Source organism: Hyla sarda, chromosome 3 (genome assembly GCF_029499605.1).
Source record: "Hyla sarda isolate aHylSar1 chromosome 3, aHylSar1.hap1, whole genome shotgun sequence".
Taxonomy (NCBI): Eukaryota; Metazoa; Chordata; class Amphibia; order Anura; family Hylidae; genus Hyla; species Hyla sarda.
In genome coordinates this window covers 410,585,246-410,605,339 of record NC_079191.1, presented here as the reverse complement: position 1 = coordinate 410,605,339, position 20,094 = coordinate 410,585,246, and the positions used below count along the sequence as shown (strand labels likewise).

The window sequence follows — 20,094 nt, the reverse complement described above, 5'->3', positions numbered from 1 at the left end:
TTTACTAGAAGTCAGACTGCTGGGGGCACCCGACGATCTACAATCTCAGCCTCCTAGTGTTTTGCAGGCTGTGGTTTCCCTGCCTATGTGTATTTAAAAAAAAAAATCCGAAGCAGTAGCCTAATCTCAGCTCATCCTCAAGTTTGGAGACAAGGAGAAAGCAATGAGCCACATGTCCTGATGCAAATGTAGTAGCCTTGTACAATCCAGGAGAAGGGGAAGTGTTTTATCCCTGTATGAATGACTGATGCTGTCACTCAGCTAGAGGCTGGCCTTAAGAGATCCCTCCGAAAAACACGCCTCCCCCCCCCCCCCCTCTCATTCCTTCTCTGACAGTCCTGCAGTGAAAATCCATTCTGTGTACGATAAGGAGCTGCAGAGAGAAGTCAAGGCACCAACCTGGGAAGAGGTTGGAGAAGAAAGCTGAGAAGAAAGTCAAAGTTTGCACTCAGGGATCGGCAAGAAGTGTCCGCCTCCTATGAGTGAGGATGTCCAACCGTGCCAGGATTTAGGAATACAATGTGAAAGAAGACTTCTTCAGCTCCCATCCTTCAACCTAAACAGAAGTGCTGAAGGCTGGAGACCCAGACACGACCTGAGAATGAGGCGAAGAAAAATCGTAGTTGCTGGAGGCTTCTGTCTGTCCTTCTTCCTTGGCACCTTGTTGAATTTACTCTGCGTGCCCGGTTTCGACCATAATCATCACTTACAGGATAGGGGGACTCCAGTACCTTTTGGACAATCATGGCAAGACAACGAGATCTCGATGGACCTACTGAAGCAACTCCAAGACAGGTACCGGGAGGTCATCCGATATAGGGAACACCAAGCTCCGGTGTCGGCCACGGAAAGGCTTCTAAGACCCTTAGAGAGGAGACTCATGGACCTGGCCCAGCAATCCTCCTCTGAACACAACCAGAAATGGGAAAGCCCTAAGAGATCCGGTTCTGATCGGGACACGTTGTCTCAATCCCATCCCAGTTCCAAAATAGATCTGTCCCTTCAGCCACCTTTGTTGGGTTGCCAGGACATTAGTAAGGGAACCAACCTACATTATCTGGGCTCGGGCTACACGAAAGCTGTTTATAAGTTGGCGTTGAATGACACGGTGTCGGTGGCACTGAAATCTGTTGATTTCGGAGGGCACGACATCCAAAATTGCCTTAAGCGTTATAGGACTTTGGAAGATTGTTACAGGTTGGCGTCCTTCAAGATCGTCAAAGAAATGATCTTACTGCAAAGACTTCAGCACCCAAACATCCTACAGGTAAGACTGAGCATCTGCGCGTCTCAATGTGGTACGCATCTAAATTTGTGATATTTTTGTGTTTTGACCATGTTAACCATCAAAGATTTAATTTTCCCTCCATTTAACTCTTCACTGAATCGATTGAATGAGATATTTTAATCCGATATAGTTAGATCTTTAGATCCAAGTTGAACACAAAATTGGGTCAATTCTTAGAATTCCAATTTTAACATTCAAAAACTTGTTTCAACGTTTAACAAGAAACCTATCGATACAAGCCAAATTTTTTTTTTAAATTAAAACAAAATTTGCCAGTGGTCCTCCAAGGCTTCTATAGGGCTAGAGATGCTCTTACTTCTCTTACATCCTCCTTGCAGTTCCAGACAGCCTTGTTTGCAGCAGATATCATTTTTCTACCTGAATCATTTACGAGACTCCAGAGATTTTTTTTTTATTTTTTTTTTATTTTTCCGATGACGATACAAATCATTCTACATTTTTTTTTTAAATTATGTATTTGGATTGCATTTTCCAGATGTGATCTTCTCTGTATGCTTTGGATAGGAAACACGTTCTCCGGGTTGCGTATGGTTTTCTGGAGACAAGCTTGAAGAAAGGCAAACTGATGCATATATCAGGCATTACGGTGCAGATGAGATGCCCCCTATGGGATGCATGTTCAGGAAAACATATTACCTTTTTCGGCCCGATTACTCTAAGGCCATGTTCAGATGGCGGAAATTACTGTGCGGAATTCTGCGGAAACATTCCGCCAGAAATTCCGCCAAAATTGACTGCCCATAGACTTGAATGGGATTCCGCTGTCCCATTCACACAGCAGAATTTGGCCTGAGCCAGTGGTCTTCAAACTGCGGACTTCCATCTCTTGCAAAACTACAACTCCCAGCATGACAGAAGGAATAAGTCGCTGCCAGACAGCTCTGGAAGCGGCATATCTCTCTGAAAAGAAAAGAGCCAGGCGGGTGAAATCCAACATGCCCGATCCTTTTCTCCTTGAGTGTTGCGAGGCCCCCATACACTTTACAACCTAGATCTCCAAACTTTTGACCCCTATCTGTTACAAAACTAGAACTCCCAGCAAACTTTTACGTAGTAGTGCAAATATAAAAGGAAATATATAAGTATATAAATATATAAAAAAAATATAAAAGAATCAGGGCCAATCCAAAGCAATGGTTGTACCAATCTTATGGTAAGATTGTATAATCTCGCAGTGTCACCCGAAACGCACGGTCTGAATGTTAAAGCCGCAGGAGGGCACAATAATATTCTTACATAGTAGTGCAAATATAAAAGGGGAATCTTAGGAATCAGGGCCAATCCAAAGCAATGGTTGGACCAATCTTATGGTACGATTGTACAATCTCGCAGTGCCACCCAAAATGCATGGTCTGAAATCTTAACAAAATATGTTAAAGTCGAACGAGGGTGCAATATTATTCTCACATAGTAGTGCAAATATAAAATGGGATTCTAAGGTGTCAGGGCCAATCCAAACCAAAAGGGATGTCTCTATGAACATTTTAGAGCAGTGTTTCCCAGCCGGTTTGACTACGGCTGTTGCAAAACTACAACTCCCAGCATGTCCGGACAGCCGTTGGCTGTCCGGGCACGCTGGGAGTTGTAGTTTCGCCACAGCTGGAGGGCCACCGTTTCAAACCACTACTGTAAACCATCATGCGAATATTTAGTCATAACAATAACCATGTCAATTGGATATAAATTGGATAAATCGTGCTGGATGTAGCAGAGCTGAATATTTCTTTTCCTCTTCAGTGCTCCTGCACAGGTTCATCTGTAAAGTAACGGTGACGTAATAAAATGTACTAACAGTCCAACACACGACCGTATCCCACAGGTTGTGATATCCCGATCGGTAGTGTACACATGACAAACTGAGCTCGGGCTACGTCCGGGCGCAAAAATTAACATTATTGTTCTTAATTCTCTAGGTATAGTAGAAGCACATGGCCTAAGCTTTTTAGATTTCTAAACTAACCCTAGATAATCCAAGTGTTTTTTAAAAACACCCCCCAAAAAAAAAAAAAAAAAGAAGTGCAAACAAGAAGTCAATGGTGGAGGTTTATTATAAGCAGTGAAAGTTGGAGCCTCGGCTCATTTACTTAGAGCAGGAAAAGTGTAAATCAAGCCCAGTCTTTCAAGAGAGAAAACAAGGCTATCTGTGTGCCTGAACAACACGGATCCGGCCGGGTAGAATCTTTAGCACTATTGATAATTATAAAAATATTGTGCGGAACAGTTCCCCCCCCCCCCCTGGCGAGGAACAAGTGCGGCATTGTTGATTCAGTGGCGGAGCAAAAAAAAAAGGGCTCCGACAATGTTCTAATCGGATCAGATTATTTTTCTGGCGAACACTTTACCCTAACGCTTTATGTATGGAGATAGGGGCAGATGTACTATACTTTATTCTAAAACGGTGTTTCCCAACCGGCGTGCCTCCAGCTGTTGCAAAACTACAACTCCGACAATGTTCTAATCGGATCAGATTATTTTTCTGGCGAACACTTTACGGAGATAGGGGCAGATGTACTACTTTATTCTAACACAGCGCTTCATGTACGGAGATAGGGGCAGATGTACTATACTTTATTCTAAAACGGTGTTTCCCAACCGCCGTGCCTCCAGCTGTTGCAAAACTACAACTCCGACAATGTTCCAATCGGATCAGATTATTTTTCTGGCGAACACTGTACGGAGATAGGGGCAGATGTACTACTTTATTCTAACACAGCGCTTCATGTACGGAGATAGGGGCAGATGTACTATACTTTATTCTAAAACGGTGTTTCCCAACCGGCGTGCCTCCAGCTGTTGCAAAACTACAACTCTGACAATGTTCTAATCAGATCAAATTATTTTTCTGGCAAACACTGTACGGAGATAGGGGCAGATGTACTATACTTTATTCTAACACAGTGTTTCCCAACCAGCGTGCCTCCAGCTGTTGCAAAACTACAACTCCCTGCATGCCCGGACAGCCAACGGCTGTCCGGGCATGCTGGGAGTTGTAGTTTTGCAACAGCGGGAGACGCGCTGGTCCAACATCTTCATAAATACATCACTTGTACAGCCCTAGACAATGATTATAAGAGATGTACAATCATTGCTTTGGATTGCCCCCGATTCCTTAGATTGTAAGAATAATATTGCCCCCTCGTTCGACTTTTACATATTTCGTTAATATTTCAGACCATGCATTTTGGGTGGCACTGCGAGATTATACAATCTTACCATGAGATTGGTACAACCATTGCATTGGATTTACCCCGCTTCTTTAGATTCCCTTTTATATTCGCACTATGAGAAAATATTATTGTACCCTCGTGCAACTTTAAAGGGGTACTCCAGTGGAAAACAATTTTTTCTAAACCACCTGGTGCCAGAAAGGTAAACACATTTGTAAATTACTTCTATAAAAAAAAAAATCTTAATCCTTCCAGTACTTATCAACTGCTTTATGCTCCACAGGAAGTTCCTTTCTTTTTGAATTTCCTTTCTGTCTGACCACAGTGCTCTCTGCTGACACCTCTGTCCATTTCAGGGACTGTCCAGAGTAGGAGCAAATCCCCATAACAAACCTATCCTGCTTTGGACAGTTCCTGACATGGACAGAGGTGTCAGCAGAGAGCACTGTAGTCAGACAGAAAAGAAATTCAAAAATAATTGATTAAAAAAATTAAATAAAATTCCGCCGGAGTACCCCTTTAAGGTTTAAGACTAAGCATGTTGGGTGGCACTATACAATTTTACCATAAGATTGGTACAACGATTGCTTTGGGTTGCCCCTGACTCCTTAGATCTTCTTTTATGTAAGAATAACATTGCGCTCTCGCGCAACTTTAACATATTTAATTAAGAGATTACCGCAACCTTACCATAAGATTCGTACAACCAACCATTGCTGTAGATCGGCCCTGATTCCTTAGGTTCCCCTTTATATTTGCACTACTATGTGAGAATAATTTGGCACCCCCGTGCGACTTTAACATATTTTATCAAGGTTTTAGGCCATGCATTTTGGGTGGCACTGGGAGATTATACAATCTTACCCTAAGATTGGTACAACCATTGCTTTGGATTGGCCCTGATTCCTTAGATTCACATTTTAATTTTCATTGCTATGTAAGAATAACATTGCACCCTCGTTCGACTTTACATATTTCATTATGGTTTAAGCAGACCATACATTTTGGATGGCACTAGGGGATTATACAATCTTATCCTAAGATTGGTACAATCTTTGCTTTGGATTGGCCCTGATCCCTTAGATTCACATTTAAAGGGGTATTCCAGGAAAAAAAAAAAAAAAAAAAAAAAAAAAAAAAAAATATATATATATATATATATATATATATATATATATATATATCAACTGGCTCCAGAATGTTAAACAGATTTGTAATTTACTTCTATTAAAAAATCTTAATCATTTCAGTGCTTATGAGCTGCTGAAGTTGAGTTGTTCTTTTCTGTCTAAGTGCTCTCTGTTGACACGTGTCTCGGGAACTGTCCAGAGTAGAAGCAAATCCCCATAGCAAACCTCTTCTACTCTATGCAGTTCCCGAGACAAGCAGAGATGTCAGCAGAGAGCACTATTGCCAGACAACTCAAGAACTACTCAACTTCAGCAGCTGATAATTATTAGAAGGATAAAGATTTTTTAATAGAAGTAATTTACAAATCTGTTTAACTTTCTGGAGCCAGTTGATATATAAAAAAAAGTTTTTTTCCTGGAATACCCCTTTAGATTTGCACTGCTATGTAAGAATAACATTGCACCCTCGTTCGACTTTGACATATTTCATTATGGTTTCAGATCATACATTTTGGATGGCACTAGGGGATTATACAATCTTACCATAAGATTGGTACAACCAACTATTGCCTTGCATTGGCCCTGATTCCTTTGATTCCCTGTCATATTTGTACAACTATGTAAGAATAACATTACACCCTCGTGCGACTTTAAGGTATAAGACCATGCATTTTTTGTGTGGCACTAAGAGATTATACAATTGTACCATAAGATTGGTACAACCATTTCTTTGGATTGTCCCTGATTTCTTAGAATTTCTTTTATGTAAAAATAATATTGTACCCTTGTGCAATTTTAACATACTTCATCAAGGTATAAGACCATGCATTTTAGGTGGCGCTGCGAGATTATACAATTTTACCCTAAGATTGGTACAACCATTGCTTTGGATTGGCCCTGATTCCTTAGTTTCCCCTTTATATTTGCACTGCTATGTAAGAATAACATTGCACCCTCATTCGGCTTTAACATATTTCATTATGGTTTCAGATCATACATTTTGGATTTCACTAGGAAATTATACAATCTTACCATAAGATTGGTACAACCAACTATTGTCTTGCATTGGCCCTGATTCCTTACATTCCCTTTCGTATTTGTGCTACTATGTACAGAATAATATTGCACCCTTGTGCGATTTTGACATATTTCATCAAGGTTTCAGACCTTATTCTTTATACCATAATCTAGGTAACTTCTATAGACTGCATAGCTATGGATTGAATCAATCCCTCCTGAAAATATTTCACAATTTCTTCTAAATCAGTGTTTCCCAACCAGAGTGCCTCCAGCTGTTGCAAAACTACAACTCCCAGCATGCCCGGCAATTTCTTCTAGATCAGTGTTTCCCAACCAGGGTGCCTCCAGCTGTTGCAAAACTACAACTCCCAGCATGCCCGGCAATTTCTTCTAGATCAGTGCTTCCCAACCAGGGTGCCTCCAGCTGTTGCAAAACTACAACTCCCAGCATGCCCAGCAATTTCTTCTAGATCAGTGTTTCCCAACCAGGGTGCCTCCAGCTGCTGCAAAACTACAACTACCAGCATGCTCGGCAATTTCTTCTAGATCAGTGTTTCCCAACTAGGGTGCCTCCCGGTGTTGCAAGACTACAACTCCCAGCATGCCCGGCAATTTCTTCTAGATCAGTGCTTCCCAACCAGGGTGCCTCCAGCTGCTGCAAAACTACAACTACCAGCATGCTCGGCAATTTCTTCTAGATCAGTGTTTCACAACTAGGGTGCCTCAGGTGTTGCAAGACTACAACTCCCAGCATGCCCGGCAATTTCTTCTAGATCAGTGCTTCCCAACCAGGGTGCCTCCAGCTGTTGCAAAACTACAACTCCCAGCATGCCCAGCAATTTCTTCTAGATCAGTGTTTCCCAACCAGGGTGCCTCCAGCTGTTGCAAAACTACAACTCCCAGCATGCCCGGCAATTTCTTCTAGATCAGTGTTTCCCAACCAGGGTGCCTCCAGCTGTTGCCAATCTACAAGTCCCAGTATGCCTGGCAATTTCTTCTGGATCAGTGCTTCCCAAACCGGGTGCCTCCAGCTGTTGCAAAACTACAACTCCCAGCATGACCAGACAGCCAAAGGCTGTCAGGGCATGCTGGGTGTTGTAGTTTTGCAACAGTTGGAGGCACCCTGGTTGGGAAATACTGTTCTAGATATTGGTCCAATGCTGGCCAAATATCTCAGGCTATATGGGCCCCTTAGACTAGTAGTTTTGATGGGGGGAGATAACCCAGGATTCATTGCATTGTGATGATGTAACAAAGGGATCAGATTTGGATAGGACTGTCATTTCCATATTCTCTGGACGGTCTGATGGGATTTTCTAGTAGACCTAGATTGAATTGTGCATAAATATTCAGCCTGAGGTTCTGAGCATTGTGTGAAACTGTAGTATTTATACAGTAGCTGTAGATAGACTATCTATAATGTGATTGCATTATGATACTATAGTAGCTGTAGATCAACTATGTATAAGGTGGTTGTATTGTGATGATACTACAACAGCTGTAGAAAAACGGTGTATAATATAGTTGTGCTGTGATACTATAATGGCCGAAGATAAACTATGTATAATATGGTTGTATTGTAATTTTACAGTACCTGTATATAAACTGTATACAATATGGTTGTATTAAGATACTATAGTAGCTGTAGATCAACTAAGTAAAATATGGTTGTACTGTAGTACTAGAGTACCTGTATATAAACTATGTATAATATGGTTGTATTGTAATTTTACAGTACCTGTATATAAACTGTATACAATATGGTTGTATTAAGATACTATAGTAGCTGTAGATCAACTAAGTAAAATATGGTTGTACTGTAGTACTAGAGTACCTGTATATAAACTATGTATAATATGGTTGTATTGTAATTTTACAGTACCTGTATATAAACTGTATACAATATGGTTGTATTAAGATACTACAGTAGCTGTAGATCAACTAAGTAAAATATGGTTGTACTGTAGTACTAGAGTACCTGTATATAAACTATGTATAATATGGTTGTATTGTAATTTTACAGTACCTGTATATAAACTGTATACAATATGGTTTTATTAAGATACTACAGTAGCTGTAGATCAACTATGTAAAATGTGGTTGTACTGTAGTACTAGAGTACCTGTATATAAACTATGTATAATATGTTTTTTTTGTAATTTTACAGTACCTGTATATAAACTGTATACAATATGGTTTTATTAAGATACTACAGTAGCTGTAGATCAACTAAGTAAAATATGGTTGTACTGTAGTACTATAGTACCTGTATATAAACTATGTATAATATGGTTATATTGTAATTTTACAGTACCTGTATATAAACTGTATACAATATGGTTTTATTAAGATACTACAGTAGCTGTAGATCAACTATGTAAAATGTGGTTGTACTGTAGTACTATATGTACTTGTATATAAATTAGGTATAATATGGTTGTATTGTAATTTTATAGAACCTGTATATAAACTGTATAAAATATGGTTGTTTTAAGATACTATAGTAGCTGTAGATCAGTTATGCATAAAGAGGTTGTATTGTAGTACTATAGTACCTGTATATAAATTATGCATAATAGGATTGTATTGTGATGACACTACAGTAGCTGTATATAAACTATGTATAATATGAGTGCATTGTGAATGCGATACTATAGTAGCTGTAGATCAACTATGTAAAATATGGTTGCACTGTAGTACCATAGTACCTGTACATAAACTATGCATAATTTGGTTGTATTGTGATACTATAGTATCTGTATATAAACAAAGTATAATATGGTTGTGTTGTGAATGTGATACTATAATATTTATAGATACCGTATGTAAAACTATGTAAAATATGGTTGTATTGTAGTACTATAGTTGCTGTAGCTAAACTATGTATAATATGGTTGTATTATGGTACGGTACTATAGTAGCTGTATATAAGCTATGCATAATATAAGCGTATTGTGATACTATAGTATCTATAGATAAACTATGTATAAAACGGTTGTATTGTGATACTATAGAAGCTGTAAATCAACTAAGCGTAACATGGTTGTATTATGCTACTGTAGAAGCTGTACACGAACAATGTATGATGTGTTTTTATTGTGTTGCTACTATATTACTTTTACATAAGGCATGTATATGGTTGTTTTGTGATCATTTATTTGCATATATAATATGACGTATTAATCGGTTGTATTGGGATTATATGGTAGTTTAGAGATAGCTGATCTAAGAATACTCCGGTTGCACCTCAATGATACTATAGTAGTACTGTATAAGGAAGTTACATTGTGAATTTACAACAGTAGCGGTAGATCAACTTGTACAATCTGGCGGTATTGAGATCATTAATATAGGTATATTCTGCATACTCCATGCATACTGTGCTTGTACTAGGATGATACTATGGAAGCACTATATGTAAACTACGTTGAATTGCGACAATACGACAATAGCGATAGATCGACATGGTTGTATTGTGACTATACCATAGTAGCAGTATATAAACTAGGTGTATTATGGTTTTATTGTTATACTACAGTAGAGGTGAAGAAACAATGCTGTATTGTGATGATATTGTGGTTTACAGGCAGCTAATCCATGCACATTCTGGTTGTACTATATATAAACTACATGTAATGGGATTAACTTGCGACAATACGACAATAGCGGTAGAACAACAATGGTTGTAGTGGGATGATACCATAGTAGCAGTATATCAACTAAGTATATTGCGGTTTAATTGTTATAATACAGTTGAGGTGAAGAAACAATCTTGTATTGTGATGATACTATAGTAGCAGTATATCAACAAAGTATATTACGGTTTAATTGTTATAATACAGTTGAGGTGAAGAAACAATCTTGTATTGTGATGATACTATAGTAGCAGAATATCAACAAAGTATATTACGGTTTAATTGTTGTACTACAGTAGAGGTGAAGAAACAATCTTGTATTGCGATGATACTATAGTAGCGGTATATAATCTAAGTATATTACGGTTTAATTGTTATAATACAGTAGAGGTGAAGAAACAATCTTGCATTGCGATGATACTATAGTAGCGGTATATCAACTAAGTATATAACGGTTTAATTGTTATAATACAGTAGAGGTGAAGAAAAAATCTTATATTGTGATGATACTATAGTAGCGGTATATAAACTAAGTATATTACGGTTTAATTATTATAATACAGTAGAGGTGAAGAAAAAATCTTATATTGTGATGATACTATAGTTGCGGTATATCAACTAAGTATATTACGGTTTAACTGTTTTACTACAGTAGAGGTGAAGAAACAATCTTGTATTGTGATGATACTATAGTAGCGGTATATCAACTAAGAATATTACGGTTTAATTGTTATAATACAGTAGAGGTGAAGAAAAAATCTTATATTGTGATGATACTATAGTAGCGGTATATAAACTAAGTATATTACGGTATAATTGTTATAATACAGTAGAGGTGAAGAAACAATCTTATATTGCGATGATACTATACAGGGCTCAAGTCCTGCTGGAACGCGTGGGAACTGAGTTCCTGCACTTTTTCCACAGCTAGAATACTGTTCCCATTAGCAGGACCAGGCCTATAGTGGAAATCTTGGGGGAGTTCCTCCACTTTTTTTTCCCCAGGACTTGACCCCTGATACTATAGTAGCGGTATATAAACTAAGTATATTACGGTTTAATTTTTGTACTACAGTAGAGGTGAAGAAACAATCTTATATTGTGATGATACTATAGTAGCGGTATATAAACTAAGTATATTACAGTATATTTGTTATAATACAGTAGAGGTGAAGAAACAATCTTATATTGCGATGATACTATACAGGGCTCAAGTCCTGCTGGAACGCGTGGGAACTGAGTTCCTGCACTTTTTCCACAGCTAGAATACTGTTCCCATTAGCAGGACCAGGCCTATAGTGGAAATCTTGGGGGAGTTCCTCCACTTTTTTTTCCCCAGGACTTGACCCCTGATACTATAGTAGCGGTATATAAACTAAGTATATTACGGTTTAATTTTTGTACTACAATAGAGGTGAAGAAACCATCTTATATTGTGATGATACTATAGTAGCGGTATATAAACTAAGTATATTACAGTATATTTGTTATAATACAGTAGAGGTGAAGAAACAATCTTATATTGTGAGGATACTATAGTAGCGGTATATCAACCAAGTATATTACGGTTTAATTGTTATAATACAGTAGAGGTGAAGAAACCATCTTATATTGTGAGGATACTATAGTAGCAGTATATAAACTAAGTATATTACGGTTTTAATTGTTAAAATACAGTAGAGGTGATGAAACAAAGTTGTATTGTGATGATATTGCGGTTTAGAGATGATGGGATTACAGTCTGATATTTTACTGTAGGTTCACTGTAAAGTTGTGACCTCCTAGTACCGTGGTCTTCAAAATGTAGACCTCCAGCTGTTGCAAAACTACAACACCCAGCAGGCCCGGACAGCCAACGGCTGTCCGGGCCTGCTGGGTGTTGTAGTTTTGCAACAGCTGGAGGTCTGCAGTTTGGATACCGCTGCCCTAATAGTTGATGATCTGATGGTGGTGCCCAGATAATCTGTGAAGCCTCTGTCCCTGTATCTCCATGATACTGTTGTCCAGATAATCTCCATGGTTTCATTGTACAGTCCAGGTTTATCTATACATAGCACGCTTTTCCTAATTTAGCCTTAACCACAACAAACGTAATTCAGTTGTCAGAGAGGAGATCAGACGCATTGCTGACCTTCCCCAGATCAAAGCCCGACATGTGATACTTTATATGATTTTAATATCCATTCACTACAACGTTAACACTGTCTGACCTACTACCGGGGTGGGTGGGTGGGGGGATTGTCTGTATGCTGTATGTAGGCTGAGGGTACTTACAATAAATAACCTTTACAAGGTAGAAGGCACAAGTAATATACATGTCGCCTTCAAATCTGCCAGATGTATATATTTCCCTCCAGCTGTTGCAAAACTACAACTCCCAGCATGCACCCTTTTTTTTTTTGGGGTAGCACCGTCCTATGCCATATAAATAGTTATGTAACAACCCTTGTTTTGTCAATTACAGCTAAGCCGCGTTGGTCATTTGGCCCAGTTCATTGCGATCTATTGTATAAATCTACTGTATCATCCTAACTTTGATGTCAGGTGTGTTTGCCAACCAGCGTGCCTCCAGCTGTTGCAAAACTACAACTTTTAGCATGCTCAAAGTTGTAGTTTTGTAACAGCTGGAGGCACACTGGTTGGAAAACACAGACCTACAATATATTACAGTGTTAATTCCCTTTATGTATATGATTAAGAAACGAAAACGCTCGAAACGCGTTTGATTTTTTTAAAACTTAACTCATCCTTTTGGATCATCCATTTTTTTTTAGAACATAAAAAAGTGCACTTTTTTTTAAATGATAGTTTACTAATATAGTACACTCAGTTGTAAGTATCACTAAGCATTTCATAGAATTTCGGTCAATTTAAGAGACTAATGGCAGCCTCTCCGCTCCATTCACAGAATACAGATTGCCTGTATTTTGCTGATGCTTCCTGCAGAGCATTGATGTCTAGTGGCTTGGCTAGGGGAAAGCCTGGCAAGGAGGTACACCAAACGCTGGGTTCCAGGGGGCGCCATTGAGTCACCCTGCCTTGAACAGGTTATCTACATACTGGGCTGTCTGGGCATGTTGGGAGTTGTAGTTTTTCAACAGCTGGAGGAACACTGTTTGGAAAACACTGGTCTAGTGGCTTAGATAGGGGAAAGCCTGGGAAGAAGTGCACCAAATGCTGGGTTCACTGGGGGAACCACTGAGTCACCTGGCCTTGACTGGGTTATCTACATACAGTGCTGTTCATGGATGCTGGGAGTTGTCCAGGCATGTTTGGAGTTGTAGTTTTGCAACAGCTGGAGGCACACAGTTTGGGAAACACTGGTCTAGTGGCTTGGCTAGGGGAAAGCCTGGCAAGAAGGTGCACCAAACGCTGGGTGCCAGGGGGCACCATTAATTCATCCTGCCTTGACCAGGTTATCTACATACAGTGCTGTTCAGGGATGCTAGGAGTTGTCTGGGCACATTGGAAGTTGTAGTTTTGCAACAGCTGGAGGCACACTATTTGGAAAACACTAGTCTAGTGGCTTAGCTACGGAAAAGCCTGTCAAGGAAGTGCACCAAATACTTGGTTCCAGGGGTCACCATTGAGTCACCTTTTCTTGACCAGGTTATCTACACACAGGGCTGCCTGGGCATGCTGGGAGTTGTCTGGACATGTTGAGAGTTGTAGTTTTGCAACAGCTGGAGGTACACTGTTTGGAAAACACATGCCTAGTGGCTCGGCTAGGGGACAGCCTGACAAGGATGTGCACCAAACGCTGGGTGCCAGAGGCACCATTGAGTGATCCCGCCTTGACCAGATTATCTACACACAGGGCAAGTGCAGTAAACTGAATTTGAGTGAGGCCCCCTAGTGGCAAACGAAGTAATCCTTCTACCGTTGACCTCTTCTATTAGATCTTGTAAAGGTCACGATTCCGCTAACAAATATACCATCTATTGAGTCTACTTCATCCGTGCAATATCTGTCCTACAAGTGAATTCAATTGTATGGCGGTGATCCGATCCCTGCCGGCTGATAGCGGAAGCAGATTGCAATGATTATAAAATGTTGACAGTCTCCATCCAGCCGGGCAAAAAATAACATTATAACAGGGCTTATTACTACCATCGAGGACCGTCAAGCTGGCTTGTTAATATGTCATTGCTGAGAGGCACCGAAGGCACTAACACAAAGCAGACAGATACACGGCAGGCTTTCATGATAGCCATCTCCAAGCCTGCATGGAAAAAAAACCCATGACTTAGCAGAAGCAATGCATTTCATCTCCTCCAGAGCAGCAGCCCTTCCCTCCCCAGCCAATGGGTGAAGGAGAGGTTCATTAGAAACAGATTATGGTTCACAGGACTCGGTACACAGCAATTATGTCGTAAATTAGCAGTCACAAATCACCGCTTGTCTCCATGTGTAGGTGATGCTAACTGCGGCTACAGGAGACAAGTGGCCAGGGAAAAAAAAAAGTTTGCAAGCATAAAGACTAAAAATATCATCTTGGAACTTGAACATTGCATTACGTCGATTTTCTTAGGAATCGGCAAAATTGTAAAAAAAAAAAAAAAGATAAGAATAAAAAATTTACCCTATAGAACTTGTAGTTGTATGAGGGGCCTGTTGCGTTTTTGAGATATGTTTTCAGGAAATTTTATAATAAAAAAATAATAATAATATTTATAATAAAAAAATAATAATTAAAATAATAATAATATAAAAATAATAACAATTTTCCCTATAGAACTTTTGGTTGTGTTAGGGGCCTGTTGCGTTTTTGAGATATGTTTTCAGGAAATGTTATAATAAAAAAAAAAAATTATAAAAATTAAAATTATATATATATATATATATATATATATATATATATATATATATATATATATAAATATATATATATATATATATATATATATATATATATTAAAATAATAATAAACATTTTCCCTATAGAACTTTTGGTTGGGTTAGGGGCATTTTGCATTTTTGAGATATATTTTCAGGAAATTTTGTAAAAAAATAATAATAATAATAATAATGATGATGAAATAAACATAATAATAAAATGTTTCCCTATAGAACTTTTGGTTGGGTGTGGGGCCTTTTGCGTTTTTGAGATATGTTTTCAGGAAAAATTCTACTTAAAATAAAAAAAATAAAAATAATAATAATAATAAAACATTTACCTTATAAAACTTTTTGGTTGAGTTAGGGGCCTGTTGCGTTTTTGAGATATGTTTTCAGGTTAAATATTTGTAAAATTATTTTTATTATATTTTATTTTTATTGTTTTCTTTGTATTATTGTTATACAGTGAATAAATTCCAAAATAAAAAAATAAAAAATCCAGATTCACTTTTGTATCCAAAATTTAATTAAAAAAATTTAATAATTGTATTGAAAATTACCGTACCTATAAATCTACGGTGATACCCTAACGTTGCTGTAATGTTTGTTTGCTTTTGAGCCTCTGTATTTTACTTATAGCTAAACCAATGTTTCCCAACCAGCGTGCCTCCAGCTGTTGCCAAACTACAACTCCCAGCACGCCCGGACAGCTGTTGGCTGTCCGGGAGTGCTGGAGTTGTAGTTTGGCAACAGCTGGAGGCACGCTGGTTGGGAATCACTGACTTCAAGTATAGGATTAAAAGCAATTTTTTAATATAGACGTCTCCCAGACTCTGCTTCCTGTAAGGTGGTGTTCACATGTAGTATAGTTGGTCATTATTTGTAGCCAAACACAGGAGTGGGTCCAATAGATTTTGTCTGGAATCGGGCAAAATAAACTTAAAAAAAATAAATAAATAAATTTAAAAAAAAAATATATATATATATATATATATATATATATACATACACACACATAAATATATATATATATATATATATATATATATATATATATATATATATGTATATATATATATATCCTATAGAATTAGTAGTGGCATTAGGGGCCTTTTGCATTTTTTGAGATGTGTTTTCGGGTTCAATATTCTTTGTATAATAATTTTTATTGTTTTCTTTTTATTATTGTTATACAATGAATAATTTCCGGAATAAAATTATTATTTTTTTTTTAAATCTGTATACAATTTTGTATCCAAGATTTAAAATAAATAAATAAAATAATAATAGTTTTGAAAGTTACGGTAACTATAAATATTTTGCCCGATAATACAAGCATTCAAAACTGTAAGACCCCGAAAAGGTAGAATTTAACGAAACATCTTTATGACTCCACAATGGATATTCACAATATCTCCATCATATCTATTTTTCTTATAGGCTAAGAGTATGTATAGAAATTGTCATTTCTCTGTGTTTCCGCCTAATTTCTTTCTTTCTTTTTGTTTTCTGTAAATATACTGTTGCTAAATATATTTACCGGTACATTATTTTTAATTTTATTTCTTTTTATATATTTTTCCCCCTGAAGAAAGGCTTTAGGTATAAAAGACCTAATGCAATAGCAAAATATAATAATAAAAAATTAAGCAGGGGCTCAAAAACATAATATTTTGATCAGTTTATGGCCAGTATTTGTAGCTAAGGGGTGTGTGTACAAAACACAGTTCCATTCCCGTTTTTGGCTAAAAATATAGACTAAATACAGACCAAATTCTGACCAAAATGCTGAATAAAATGCTACATGTGAACCCAACCTCATTATGTCAATTACAGCTTCCTTATGTGTGACAAATATAGCTTTCATATATTTAGTACTGAAAGATCCCATCAGCAGATCACATTTTTCCGTAGTCTAAACAGAAGTCATCATTTATCAGGATGTAACTTTTTGTCACAATCTTCTTTATGGATCCATTTTCTTTTTTGTGTTTCCCTACTTTTTTATTTTTTTATATTACACTTTATATCATAACCTCCATAAGTTTGTTTATGCCATAAAGTCCCTGTAAATAACTTTTGTAAAATTATCCAATACATTTAATAAATTTCTTCAAATTTTTTTGTTTTCCATTTACACGATTCCAGCATAGCTCTTTCTTTGCCTATTTCATGTTGTATTATCTTAGTAATTTGGGGTTCACATATTACAGTTTTCTAACCATGGGGGACATCCTCTATGTTTTTTTTTTATTTCACTGGGCCCAAAAAAGGCACACAAGCCCATTTTCGGGAGGCAATAGAGCTGCCATCTGGGCTGAAGACCAAAAGGGTTAGATTGAAATAATGTATTTAAGAAAAAACATATCTATTTCTATGGGCCGATAACTGTTTTTTTAAATTAATTTTTTGGTTTATTTTTTCTTTTGCAATAGACAAAACCCAACACATCACATAAATTGCAATAACCATTATAGAAACAAACCCTTCCCTAAACCTCCCGCCCCCAGCCTGGCACATCTTAGACCTTCTTTAACTTATTCAACATCATATTTACTTTCTTCCCCTTCTTTTTACCATGATAGTAGATTCTCTCATAACATTCAACTTTCTCAACCAAGATTACCCATTCCACCCTATTTGGGGCACTTGGGGGACGAACCATTTTCTCAGAATATGGGCCGATAACTGTTAAATGTCATCAGGTTGAGTCTGGGAAAGCTTTTTAAGATAGGGGGGGGAACTTTTTTAAGTGACTTTGACACAGCATGTTCCGTACCTCCTTCTGTCACAATAAGATGGATTAGAAGGTATTATCATGTAATCTGCACCTTTCTACACCGTAAAATGAGTAAGGGAAACAATGGACTTCACAGAGGGGATGAGACATCTACATAACCGTGGTGTCCTGGAAAGTTAAAAAAAAAGATAAAAGTTGGATTTGTCTGTTGACATTCTGAATACATTTGAACCAGTTGGATTAGGTTCTTCACCCGTTTAGATACATCTTCTTGGCATTACCTAAATTCCTTTCTTAAATAAAAAAAGAAAAAGCTATTGTGATGGGCAGGTGCGTTCCCATTAAGATGGAAATGTATTTGGGGGAGAGACTTGTTCATTAAGGAGATTTAATAATGAGGGGGCATTTGGGGAAGAGGGGGATTTGGGTCACTGATTTATTTGAACACAAGACTTAGCTGCCCCCTAATTGCCCTCCAGTTGTATCGGAGCCTCCTATGGTCTCCTCTGTCAGGAAAAACTTTTGTTTCCCATCCTGAAAGTTAAATGGTCATTTTTCATTCTCGTGTTTCTGGTGAAAAATTAAAAAAGGAAAAAATAAAATAAAAAAAACTCTCAGCCCTTCCCTATGGTTGATGACCTACAACATGCAGTTGTCTCATTTGTCTCATTCAATTTGCAGAGACGAGGCCTAAATGCTACTTCATTCATTATTGTTAAAGGGCGAAAATTGAGACCCGACCTTTTGTTATGAGGTGGAAACTAGATTATTTTTTTTTTAAATTAATGATTCTCATGTTTTGGGTGAAAAATGAGACTCTTTGTCCTTCTTTATCGTTGGCGACCTACATCATCCAGTGTCGCGTGTCTTATTCAATTTGAGACAAGAGACCGCTGCAGGCCTTAAATATTGCTTAATTTATTAAAGTGCAAAAACTAAGACCCAACTTCTGGTTATGAGTTTGAAATATAGTTTTTTTTTTACTGGTTCTTAAAAGTAAAAAATGATCTAGCAAGAAATGATGTAATGTCTTTTTCTAGGTCATTTTTCTAATTATTTTTAGTTCATTTTTCAAATAAGCAGAAATCTTTTAAAACTGATTATACATCTTCAAAATAAGGAGATTGTCACGTGATATATTACAGAAGAGATCATTTTGACTTATCGACTTGATAGATTAAATCTATGAGATATCAAATGTTACAGGTGCATTCAGATTGGGCCAAATGAAACCTGATTAAGTTTTTTCTTATATTGGTCTTTCTGTAATATTTATGAAAAAATATAATTTTTTTTTTTTGTAACAGCCAAAATAGATACAAAAAAATATTTAAGAATAAGTAACTATTGTAAGAATCATAACAGGTGATATGAAATTTTTATTATGTTTTTCAGTAAATAACCCAAAAATATGTATCTGTCTGTCAGCCTATCTACTGTATCTACAAAATCTATCTATCTATCTATCTATCTCCTATCTATCCATCTATCTATCTCATATCTAGCTATCTATCTATCTATCTATCTATCTATCTATCTCCTATCTATCCATCTATCTATCTCCTATCTATCTATCTATCTATCTATCTATCTCATATCTATCTATCTCATATCTATCTATATATCTATCCATCTATCTATCTCATATCTATCTATCTATCTATTCCATATCTATCTGTCTATCTATCCATCTATCTATCTCATATCTATCTATCTGTCTATCTATCTATCTATCTATCTCATATCTATCTATCTATCTATCTCATATCTATCTATCTATCTATCTATCTATCTGTCTATCTATCTATCTATCTATCTATCTTTCTATCTATCTGTCTATCCATCTATCTAGCTATCTATCTGTCTGTCTGTCTGTCTGTCTATTTATCTATCCATCTATCTGTCTATCCATATATCTATCTATCTATATAAATTCAAATAGAAGCAGCACATCCAAAAAAAACGGATTCAATGAACTGGGTGCAAACACAACGGAACCTCGGTGTCCCGGATCACAACTTGTATAAAATAGAAGGATGCAGCACTCCCAATTAGTGTTGAAAAAAACCTTGTAGTTTATTCCAAGATGCAGACAACGTTTCGGTGATCTCTCACCGCCATTTTCAAGACTTGAAAATGGCGGTGAGAGATCGCCAAAACGTTGTCTGCATCTTGGAATAAACTACAAGTTTTTCTTCAACACTAATTGGGAGTGCTGCATCCTTCTATTTTATATCTATGTATCTATCTCATA

At 37.2% G+C, this 20,094-nt stretch overlaps 1 protein-coding gene across 1 annotated transcript in view; it reads left to right on the top strand.

The window, feature by feature from the left end:
• Positions 1-339: 339 nt before the first annotated feature.
• Positions 340-20,094, top strand: part of PKDCC (protein kinase domain containing, cytoplasmic) — a 73,457-nt gene continuing 53,702 nt past the window's right edge. The window contains exon 1 of the mRNA XM_056568173.1: positions 340-1,267. Coding sequence (XP_056424148.1) covers positions 479-1,267 — 789 coding nt within the window. The 5' untranslated portion in view covers positions 340-478. The remainder of the gene's footprint in view (positions 1,268-20,094) is intronic.